A 12,303-nucleotide genomic window follows, 5' to 3' on the forward strand; every position below is an offset into this window, starting at 1 on the left:
AATATGTATTATCCAGAGATGTACATTAGTTTCTCTATTGGACTGTAGTTGCAATAATTCAGGTAGGAGATAATTGCTTCTGAATGCTCGTCTGTCTTCACTCTCCTGAACTGAAAATTGAAACAAGATTCTACTTCACTCCTATTCTCCTTCTTCATTACCTTCTATTTACAACATCTGAGTGCACTTGAGCTCCCATGTGCATGCAAAGAGGCTTGCATTTTGACTGGCTGGCTGTTAATTCAAAGGAAGGCAACAACTCAGTGCAAGTGAGAACAGTTAGCTACAGGGCACCTTCTACTATAGCCCACAAATGGCATTTGCTATTTTGGTGAATTTACTCAATGTTGGACTCAGGGTCTTACTTTTGAGTGCAATGAAATGTGTTATGTTCAGAACACAGAAGATAGTCTATTTCATGGGAATGGTTTCTCCTTGTACAAATTCACAACACCATTGCTTAATAGCATATTGACAGCTTAATCATTTAAAAGATAAGCCCAACATCAGTTAAACTGGAAGGCACACGTGAAGTTATACATTCTCTTAATTTCTGTCTGCTGTTTGGAATAACAAATTACCAACCCCAGTACCTGCTGGTGATCTAGGTGCTTGAATGCATAAAAGGCTTTCCACTAAGATGGACTGCTGTACTTAGCTGCCTGAAAGGGAGGACAAGAAGGTTACCCACTGAACTGTAATGCTAACAGGGCAGTGTCTTAGGGAAACCTGTCCTGTAGCTGTGCTTTCTCATTTTTGTCAGAACAATTCTTTTCTGATGAGAACATTGTTTTCTTTTGCTGTGCTAATAATGTCAGCTTGTCTATTGAGAGAATTGGTTTTTTACATGAGGATAGTTTATTTTTCAGTTTTCAGCAACCCTTCGTTTTGGCATTTGTGTCGACAGTCGTGTGGTTTCAAGTGAAATAATAGTGTTGATTAGTTTTCAGATTTCCATTTAATGTTGCCGTTGCTGTTTCAGTTAAAGGACTGCTCGTACTCCGAGGTCAGTCGTCCCCATGTGGCCTGCACCATGTTGTAACAGTTTGGCATGTTCTTCTGTCTTCTTCCTCCTATCTCCCCAAATTTCTGATTGGATGATCTGCCTATTACTTTTACACGAAAGCCGGTGATCTGTTGCAACTGTTTTCAAAAGCCGTTTTCTTCTCTTCCTTCTTTTCCCAATGAGACAATCTTTATTTTCTCATTATTTTTAGCGTCCATCTCCTTGTTCTATACAATACATTACATTTAATGTGCTTCCAGGCCATTCATGTGATATTAGGCTTGGATTGCTTCTTCATTTGCTTCTGGTCATATCCATTATTGGTTTCGCTTCCATGGCATTTTTCCCGTTTGATATTAGTTTATACTTGGCCTTTTAGCCTGTGCAGATCACTAATTTTCAGACCATGCAACGAGTAGAGTGTTCTTGCTAAGATTCTGTAGATGATTTAAAGATGTAAAAGTTTCCAACTGGGATTCAGTTGAAGCTTCAGGCATTTTCTAGAGATTAAAAATTGTCATGAAAATAATGAGGAGCTTTTTTTTTTAAAGACATCTTAATCCTTTTCAAAATGCCCTGGATAGCTTCTCAGTCAGACCTTTGGAGACATCTGGTATGGGATTGTTGGTCTGCGCTACAGCAAATTTCTCTCATTATTTTTCACGATCTTGTTAGCATAGTAACATTTCTTGCTGCCATGTCAAAGTATCCGGTATGATCCAAATTTATTATCTCTGACCTTGTAAAACTGAATTGCCCTGAAATTCACATGTATGTTAGGAGGGTCAGACAGGTGTGCTTTTCATGCAGTTAGTCTTTCCTCTTTCCAAGTGGCCTTCAGGGACTGTGTTTTCCACATATCGTCTCACCCAGTGCTCTCAAAACCTGAGCAGTCAGGTGCCCTCTTTCCTTCCCTGTTTGACAGTTGAGGAAAGTACAGCTTATTGAGTGATATTGTTACGTTACTGTGAATCCTAGGTTCTTAAGCTCCAACTTTCTTAACCACTCCTCACTATGACTTCTTTCATATTCTATCTTTCAACCATCCCCTACAGTTCAGCCAGCCTTTTCCACACAGATCATGTGATATGCACAAATGTGATTTTCTCAAGCATGAGCTTTTCAAGATGAACACATATACAAAGGGTCTTGATAAAGTTTATTAGAATGTATATTGTGAAAAGATAATCATGGGTTCCAAAAATGTTTGAACCAAAGTAGCCTTATAACTTAATCTCAGTTTCCAAAAGCCTTTTTAGTGCTGCCATATTACATTAACTGGCCTTTCATGTTCTGATTTAGCCATGGTGCAGAGTTCCATAGAAGGGCATTTCTAGTCAAAGCCTTATATCAATTTAAAAATATTAATGCATTGACTATTTCCTGTTCAGATTAAACTAACTTTTTCTTTCACCTTCTGATATCCACCATAAATTTAAAACCTTTTCATTTATTTCCACTTTATTTGCAAGGTCTACACATATGTGCATGCACAAGCAGCTCTTACCCCTTCCTCATACACAAATCATGCAGACATTGATTTGCTCCTGAAATGTTGGCATTGTGCAGGGCTGGGCCAGGTAGATGCTAAAGCATGGGACTCAATCCAGGTCTCCCATGTGGGTGGCAGGGACTCAGATTCTTGAATCTCACCTGCTGCTGCCCAAAGCTCCTTAGCAAGGAGATGGATTAGAAGCAAAGCAGCCAGGACTTGATTCAGCACTCCTCTGTGGGATGTGGGTAGCGAACACAGCAGTTCTGCTGTGCCATGGGCTGCTGTCATCTATGGTAAATCTTAACCCTACAGTGTGTTTCTCTTCTGTTCAGGACTTGACTGGATTTGTTATAATCATCAGGATTATCTTACCCTGGTATTTACTAGTTCCTGCCTTCTGTTAAGTAAAGTCTTTTCTTTGTGTGAGATCATCACTCTAGTAATGTGATTATTGTGGTCATAATATTTCCAGCAACCACTTGTGTAAGCTGATGTTATTTAGCTTTGGCCTTCAGAAATGGATCCTATTGTACATGCTCACAACAGATACCTTGCCTTCTCTTGCTATGAATCCTTGATATTCTGCACCGTTTTCTGTCTCAAGCATTTCCAAATCTGTGATAAAGTTCAGATTTGTCTTCATTAATCCCAGATGGCAGTGAAGTGGAAATTCTTCTGTAGCTTCTCTTATAGATCTTCCTGCCCTTGTCGGAAGGATCAATGCCTGGGTAAATGTTGCTGTGGTTCTGCTGTTACTGGAGTCCCTATAGAACTGTTATAATTAAGAGTTTCTCGAAGTTCAGTTAAAACTCCTCTGCACTGCTGTGTGATAAATTGAAAACACAGCTTTACTTCAGATAAAAATTTGCCATATGAGCTGCATACCATCCCAGAATTGTGAATGGTCCTAGAATTATCTATACTCTTCCAAAGTGATATAATCTGATCAGTTGTTAGTGTACCATGCCTAATAGAAGCAATAAAAATGAAAATGAAGCAGGACTAAATTGCCAGCCATCCCACCAAAGAGGAAGGCAATACATTCTAGTTATATCACCAGACAAGAAATATGAACCAACTGTGCAGACAAACCAGCCTAAGGGATCTGTTCTGAAAAACAACCGAGAATATTTAGTTGCCCTTACGTGACAGATGAATGGTAAAGCAAATGATATTTTGAAGGAAATTGACTTTGAGAAGTTGAGCAGGAATAGTTTGCTGAGTTCCAAGACAGTGATGCAAGTGTGCTTTTACTGCAAATATGCTTGCTTTTACTCACTTTGGTGGAGGAACAGATGCTGCAAATTGAACCTGTAGTTTTTCTGATTGGAAAATGAAGCCACTATTTTTTTCATAAATACTAATCATTGTTGTGTTTAATAGTTGAAAACAGTATTTTGGGGGGTTCTATTCTCAGTACCAGAAGCAAACTCAGATTTCTAAAACATAAAAGCATATTTTTGGTGTGGTTCCTTATGGCTATAGTAGATCTCCTTGTTCAATAACAAGGGCCTGTGGAATCTTTTTGATTAAACTGGCTTTAACCTCATTGACCTTTATAGCCATTTGATTCTTGTTTACTTATTTATTTACCTAGACTTACATCTTGCCTAAAGAACAGAATAGTAGATGGCTTTTTTTGGTCATTTTCCCAATTTGTCTACATGTGTACATACATGGTCACGTCACCACTGGCAGAAGTATTTTAAGTTTGGCATTGCTAAACAATGGTAGAGTTAAACATTTCTATCCTTTCTTGACATTAAAATCTGTATATTCAAAACTGCTAAAATTAATGCTTGGTAGAATTTGGGAAGATGAGACCAGGTTTTGAATTTTGCTCTGAAATAATGTGGAAAGAATCAAAACTGCTATAGGATTAGTCATATTTGTGTTACGTAGATAAGATACTTGGCTATTATGAGTAATAATTTAATGAAGAATATTAATAATGGGGGCAGGCATTTGGTGCAGTGGTCAAAACACCGTTTAGGTTGTTAACAACCCATATTAGAAGGCCTGAATATTGCATTCCTGCCTCTGCTTCCTTAAATGAAGAGACTTAAGTGGAGCTCCACACTCGGGTTCAGCTTGACACGCTGAAGACATTGAAGAGCATCAGGGTAGTAAAAGAATAGATGTCATACTTCTGTCTCTGTCTTTTTCTCTTTCTGCTTTTCATATAAAAATGAAAATAAGTACATAAATGCATGCATGCACACATTTAAAAATAGTAAAAATAATACATTAAAAATTTTTAATAATTAGTAGCAATAAATAAACATGTGCTATAGGAAAATCAGATATATTGGAGGGAATAGGATTTATACTTGTGTTAAAGTGTGGTGAAACTTGTAAGAAAAAAATGAAGAAGAAAGGGTGTCCTACTTAGATTCTTCACATGGGAAGAAGTATCTAAGCAAGAGTTTCTGTGGTTCCTGTAGATAATTCTGGAGAGAATCTTTTGAGTATAAATAGAGGATGATTCTTTTTTTTAAAGATTTATTTTTATTTTTATTGGAAAGTTAGATATACAGAGAGGAGGGGAGACAGAGAGAAAGATCTTCCGTCTGATGATTCACTCCCCAAGTGACTGCAACGACCAGTGCTATGCCGATCTGAAGCCAGGATTCAGGAACTTCTTCCAGGTCTCCCATACAGGTGCAGAGTCACAAGGCTTTGGGCTGTCCTCGACTGCTTTCCTAGGCCACAAGCAGAGAACTTCATCGGAAGTGCAGATGCTGGGTTTAGAACCGGTGCTCATCTGAGATCCCGACACGTTCAAGGGTTCAAGGCAAGGACTTTAGCTGCTAGGCCATGGCACCAGGCCCTAGAGGATGATTCTTTTTTTTTTTTTTTTTTAAAGATTTATTTTATCTTTATTGCAAAGGCAGATATACAGAGAGGAGAGACAGAGAGGAAGATCTTCCCTCCGATGATTCATTCCCCAGGTGGCTGCAACGGTTGGAGCTGAGCCAATCCGAAAGCAGGAGCCTCTTCTGGGTCTCCCACGCGGGTGCAGGGTCCCAAAGCTTTGGGCCATCCTCGACTGCTTTCCCGGGCCACAGGCAGGGAGCTGGATGGGAAGCAGTGCTGCCGGGATAGAACTGGCGCCCATATGGGATCCCGGACGTGCAAGGAGAGGACCTTAACCACTGCGCCATCTTGCCGGGCCCCTAGAGGATGATTCTTAAGGAATGCTGATAATATATCTTTTGAGAAAGAGTTTGTGCTTGAGACAAAACAGAAAGGATCTTTAGCAAGGTTTTGAGAAAGGATGTTTAATAATGTGGATTATGTTTACAATAGTCAGTTATGAATCATTTATAGTAGAAAGGAAATTAAAGACCAAAACAACGAAAAAGAAAACAAATAGTACATTTTTGTCTTAAAGTTGTAGCACAAGAAGATGAGGGAAACAAGAAATCTGGAAGAAAAAAATAACAAAGTTGGTAGGAACTGTAAAAGACTAAATAATGGAAATATCAAGATAGCAAGCAAGAAGAAAGATGGTGCTATCAACAGGAAAAGGAGAATTGACCAGAAGAATCTGGCTAAGTGAGCAAGGGTAGGAATGTGGATTTAAAGCTTCAGTAGAATATTTGTGTCAAGAGGTCACTTGAAAGGGACTGGAGCCAAGACTTGATGACATTGATCAATCCAGAGAGGTAGCTTACCTCTTTGACATTTTAATTGTTTCACTGGGGTAGTGAGGAAGACAGAAAAATGAATACATTGCTTAGGCAAAATGGAGGCATAGAAGGCTGTAGAAATTAAGAAAGGAAAGAATTTAAAGAGACTTGAATAGTTACTCTTAATGAATGCTTAGAAGATGGCACCTTTTACAGTTCCTCAAGCAAAACCTGAGGATCACCTGAATTTCTCTCCTTTCATATTTACGTTCAACCTACAAGGCAACTTTGGTGAATTAGTCTTTATGCATGGAGCTTATCTTGCTACTTCTGCACTTTCCACTCAGACCACCTTGCCAGTTGTTCCTAACAACACTGTAACCGGAGCCTTCTGAATGATCATACTGTTTCTCTTAATCACCATGGTCTACAACTATGAATAGTACATGTAAAATATGGCTTGGATTAAATTGTTCTCCTGCTGCGAAGCTTCCAATGACTTGTGCTCATACTTACAGCAGAATTCAGTGTCCTTTTGATGATCCTCCAGGCCCTGGATAACGTCCAGCGTCTGGAGGTTAAGTCTCCACAGTTTCTGAGGCCTTGACTTCTACTACTCCTTCCTTCTCTCATCCACACTGAGCACTCTGACGTAACTGAGAAAAAGATAGTGCAGAATATTGCATCCTTTATCTGGCAACTCTGAATCTGAAATGCACAGTGCCACATTGTCTGACAGTTTAATGTATGCAATTTTTTTACTACAAAGTCTTGAGAGTATTATATATTATTAGCTCTGGTAATATGTAAAATATACTATCTATTATGTGTGTTTTTATATAATATATAATGATTGAGTTCCATGTTTTCGTTAGAATATCCTCTCAAGATTATATATGTGCAATATTCTAAGATCTGCAAAAGTTGGAAGTCTGAAACACTTTTGGACCCTGAATTTTGGATTAGGACCACTTACCCTATGTATCAGGCAATGTTAGTTCTGTGATGAAAAATACCACAGATGCGCGAGAGAGAGAAAGAATGAGACAGAGACATATAAACCTAAGTGTTTTCCTCCTTGGACTCAATTCCCCACACTATTTCCACCTCCATTGTGAAAAACACATGTGCATTTTCACAAGTTGCTTTTTAACTTTGTGTTGTCCTATGAGACTATTGTCAATTTATATTCCTAGATGTAGAATAGTCAACAAGGGAGAATAAAGCCAATAATGTGCCTGCCCCGTGGAGCTTCCAGTCTTCTGGAGATTCAGCCAATAGAAAAGATGAATAGGAAAAGCAGGTGTCATGAATAAGTTAATGACTCAAGGAGAATGGCTTCGAAAACAGTGCTAACTATGGAAGGTTGAAAACAGAAAGTGTCTTGAATTTTGCAGAAAGGCATTTTGCTGTTTGCCTTTATGTGTCCTTGATACCAACTGCAAGGCAAAGATGTAGCAAGAAAGAGATCAGATAAAGCGGTACCTTTTAATTTCCTTAGCAAGTATTGAATGAGATGGTTATTATAACCCTCCCTATGATTCTTTCTCCCCCGACTTACTTGTAATTTATTTATCTTCTTAAATAGACACTTTGCAAATTAAACATGCAGTATTATACTAATCCTTTGCATGCATCCCTTTGGAGAACTGACAAATCCCACTCTGCTCATTGCTAACATAATTTTAATTGAAGCATCTTAAAGCTCATGTTAAGACTAAACTATAATCTTATTTACCATGAGGAAGGTTCTGTCAGTTTCATGATTTAAATAAAAATCTTGGAAAAGAGATATCCCCAGGTTGCAGAATCTGAAACACAGTTGGGCCTTAGCTGAAGGACAATTCCATAATAAAATGAATTAGTGCATGTGAGAGAGCCTTGTTGGTAAGGTCAGAATACGACAATGCCAGTGAAAATTCAGGTCCTAAAACCTACAACTTCATTGAGCTGGAGGGGCACGTGTTATGAAATCAGATATTTACACAACGTTTAAAAGGAAACACTGCAGACTGCAAACTGCTTATCAAAAATGCATTTAAACACATCTATGTCTTCAACCCAAAAAAGAAAATATAAAAAAAGAAAAAAAATGAAATACCTCTTGCAATTGAGATGGTAAAGTTTTATACAGCTTTGAGCATGAACGACTTTATCTTATAGTAATAGAAAGAACTGTAAGGCAGAACACAAAGCAAAAAACTAAATAATAAAATACAGAAAAAGTTTCATGAGATTCTGTTAATAATACTGACAACCAAAGCTTGTGGCTTGGAGTGCCATCTCATTTGTTATTCTTGGGTATTTTCATCTTTTTTATTTCATCCTATGAAGAAGTTATCAAATAAAATTAATGCATCATGCATAGTATCATCATGGACTAACTAAAGGCAGTAAGTAGTTCATTTTGTAAGTGTATTTTGTGATTGCTGTAAGTCAAGTGGAAAATAATCTGTGCTGCTTATTAGTTGCTCAAAATATTAAGGACAAGGCCTGGCACAGTAGCCTAGTGGTACCCTGTGGAAGCCTTGCATGCACCATGATCTCATATGGGAGCTAGTTCATGTCCTGGCAACCTCGCTTGCCATCCAGCTTCTTGCTTGTGACCAGAGAAAGTAGGCGAGGATGGCCCAAAGCCTTGGGACCCTGTACTCACATTGGAGACTTAGAGGAAGCTCCTGACTCCTAACTTCAGCTCAGCTCACCTCTGGCAGTTGCTGCCACTTGGGAAGTGAATCAACAATGGAAGAGCTTCCTCTTTGTCTTCCTCCTCTCTGTATATCTAACTTTCCAATAAAAATAAGTTAAGTCTTTAAAAACAATTAAGGACAGAACTGGAGTCAGTATCATTTGGATTCCCTGTGTGTCAGACCATGAGAAAATTTTAAACTCTATAGCACACAAATTTTGATTGCTCCCTGGAGTTTGTGTTTACAATATAAAATATTTTGAAATAGACAAAGCTAGTTTACAGGCAGTTTTATTTTTTCTTACCTACAAGGCTTTTTCTTTCTCTTGATTTGGATAAAATAGAAAATGGCAATGATAGATAGCTTCACAGTTATTCTGTTGCTAAGCTACATGCGTGCCCATTTAACCTGCAGCCTGCTAGAGCACAGTTTCTACAATGCTATGTAAAAAGATGCCTTTATTTTCTGGGAGGGATACAAAAGAGGGCTGGCATCCTATCCATACCATGTTTGTTTAGCAGGTAACTTGAAAGGTGAAGGATAAATACATGTGAGCACACTTTAAAAAATGTGACAGCTGCACACTACATCAGAGAACAGAGATGGGGGCGTGATTCTGTCTGAGCATGTGTTCACAGTTCTTTGGATCAGGCAGCAAACAGGAGCTTTTGCTTTAGCAGCGGCTTTTCCCATTTTCTTTCTTACTGCTTATTTCTCTACCTTCTCACCAGTTCACATGATACATCAGTGGAGCAATCTTTCCTGAAAGGCAGAACCAATCTCTCAGTCTCTTCCCCTTCCCTTCCCTCTTCCCTCTTCCCTCTTCCCTCTTCCCTCTTCCCTCTTCCCTCTTCCCTCTTCCCTCTTCCCTTCCCTTCCCTTCCCTTCCCTTCCCTTCCCTTCCCTTCCCTTCCCTTCCCTTCCCTTCCCTTCCCTTCCCTTCCCTTCCCTTCCTTTCCCTCTTCTCTTCTACCATCCTGTCTCCTCCCCTTTCTTCCCTTTCCCTTCCCTTCCCTCCCCCTCTCTCATCTAAAGAAATATGTTTCCTACTTTCTTTGTAGGACTTTGTAAAATGAGTATTTCAAGAATTCCAAGCAACAGCAAACAGGAGTAACACTCCCTACCACACCCCACTCCTTCCTCTCTATCTATCTATCTATCTATCTATCTATCTATCTATCTATCTATCTATCTATCTATCTATCTATCATGTGCCCTACATCATGGATGCACATTTCCTTGCTGCAGGTGCCTCTAACATTCCTAGCTTCTACACTCCACACGTTAAGCTCTACAGCCCCTTTTAGGTATATCCCTAGGATCATATAGGTAGATACAAACCATTCTCCCATACTCCAAGTGAACTCCTCATCCTTCTCCATTCAGTCTAGACTCAGACTCCCCAAAGTCCTCATTGCACTGATATTAGCTCCCACACTGTGTCCATTTACGATGGCCAAGGGTGGCAAGCCTGCTGAAGGCACTAGAGACCCCGTGGCTGCTCCTGGGGAACACAGTACTTGACTCATTAGACATTGTCATGTCCATGCAAGAATACCAATTAAAAATATATATATTTGTACAAATAGTGGTAGAAATGTAAAAACTCCTTTAAGATACAAATAAACATGTCAGTGATAATGCAGTCATGCCTGAGATGTATGCCTGTATCATTTATACAGCGTCCCCATCTTTCCTTTTATCACCACTAGTAATGCAGTGATCTGTTTCCTCTGATGCAGGCTTTTCTCAGCTTTATAATGGGTCCCATGCTTTGCACAGTTTTAAAGAAATATCTTGTTTTTCAGGTTCTAAATGGAAGTGACAGTGATGTTTTACTGAAACAAGAAAAAAAGGAAGTTCTTATAAACAAAGGTAAACAAAGCATTTAAGTTACATATATTAGCTAGTGTTTGAGGATTTTTAGGATGAGTATGTGAGAGCCTGAGATATAGATAAGAAGTGTGTCAACAATCTGGGTTTTTTTTCTTTTTACCTTTAAAAATGTGTTGTTCATGGGCCCGGCGGTGTGTTCTGGTGGCTAAAGTCCTCACCTTGAACGTGCTGGGATCCTATATAGGCACTGGTTCTAAACCCGGCAGCTCCACTTCCCATCCAGCTCCCTGCTTGTGGCCTGGGAAAGCAGTCGAGGAGAGGACGGCCCAATGCTTTGGGACCCTCCACCCGTGTGGGCATCCTGGAAAGAAGTTCCTGGTATCCAGCTTCAGATTGGCATAGCACCGGCCATTGTGGTCACTTGGGGAGCGAATCATCGGACAGAAGATCTTTCTCTCTGTTGCTCCTCCTCTCTTGTATATCTGACTTTGTAATAAAAATAAATAAGTCTTTAAAACAAAACAAAACAAAACGAGGGCCCGGCGCGGTGGCGCAAGTGGTTAAAGGTCCTCGCCTTGCACGCCCGGGATCCCATATGGGCGCCGGTTCTAATCCCGGCAGCCCCGCTTCCCTTCCAGCTCCCTGCCTGTGGCCTGGAAAAGCAGTCGAGGACGGCCCAAAGCTTTGGGACTCTGCACCCGCGTGGAAGACCCGGAAGAGGCTCCTGGCTTCGGATCGGCATAGTATTGGCCCGTTGCGCTCACTTGGGGAGTGAATCATCGGACGGAAGATCTTCCTCTCTGTCTCTCCTCTCTGTATATCCGCCTTTCCAATAAAAAAATAATAAAAATAAATCTTTTAAAAAAAAAAAAAACGAAACAAAAATGTATTGTTCCAGAGATGGAGAGAAGTGAGGGAGAGGGAGGGAGAAGGAGAGAGATAGAATGCTGATAGGCTGGTTTACCAACCCCCCGACCCCCCCCAGGTGGCTGCATTAACTAGTGCTGGGTCAGGTTGAAGCCTGCAGCCAGGAGCTTCTGGTTCTCTGTGTAGGTACCAGAAGCCCAGCTTCCTGGGCATCCCCTGCTGGTTTCCACAGGGCATTATCAGGCAGCTGAATTGGAAGTGGATAAGTTGGGGCATGGACTGATGCTCCTATGGGAGGCTGGCATTGCAACGACTTTTATCTGCTATGCCACATGTCAACCTATGCCATCTTATAATCACCTCAACAATAATTTCTCTGAATCAGGAAGTCGGAAACAAGCCGGATGTGAAAATTTTTGTTTTCTTTGTCTATTTGCTGTTATTACCTTATTTTTAGAATACTATGATTATGTTTATTTTACAATATCATGATTTTTATACCTTTCCACACTGAGCCTGAGCAGCACATCCATTATTTCCATTGGCACTGTCTTATTGTAAAATAAGCGGTAAAACTCTTCTGAGTTTCCTAGTAGATTTCAGCTTGTCTCTCTCTTGCTCAGTCCTTTGTAATGTATCAATCCATGTCATCATTTTATCTTCACTTTTGGGTGTAATTCTTCCTTCCTTCATGCTTTGTTGCTCAGGTAACCTAATCAGCTGTTAATCCATTCTGTATGTTTGAACCTATTATTGATGTCCCTAAGAAATCACACT

General features: G+C 39.8%; 1 protein-coding gene across 1 annotated transcript in view; it reads left to right on the forward strand.

Annotated features, from left to right (window-relative positions):
* MORC1 (MORC family CW-type zinc finger 1) overlaps positions 1-12,303 on the forward strand; it is a 155,481-nt gene that overhangs the window by 120,251 nt on the left and 22,927 nt on the right. The window contains 1 exon segment of the mRNA XM_040980917.1: positions 10,632-10,698. Coding sequence (XP_040836851.1) covers positions 10,632-10,698 — 67 coding nt within the window.

The sequence above is a fragment of the Ochotona curzoniae genome, unplaced genomic scaffold (genome assembly GCF_017591425.1).
Source record: "Ochotona curzoniae isolate NIBS_2020 unplaced genomic scaffold, NIBS_Ocur_1.0 contig_3498, whole genome shotgun sequence".
NCBI lineage: Eukaryota > Metazoa > Chordata > Mammalia > Lagomorpha > Ochotonidae > Ochotona > Ochotona curzoniae.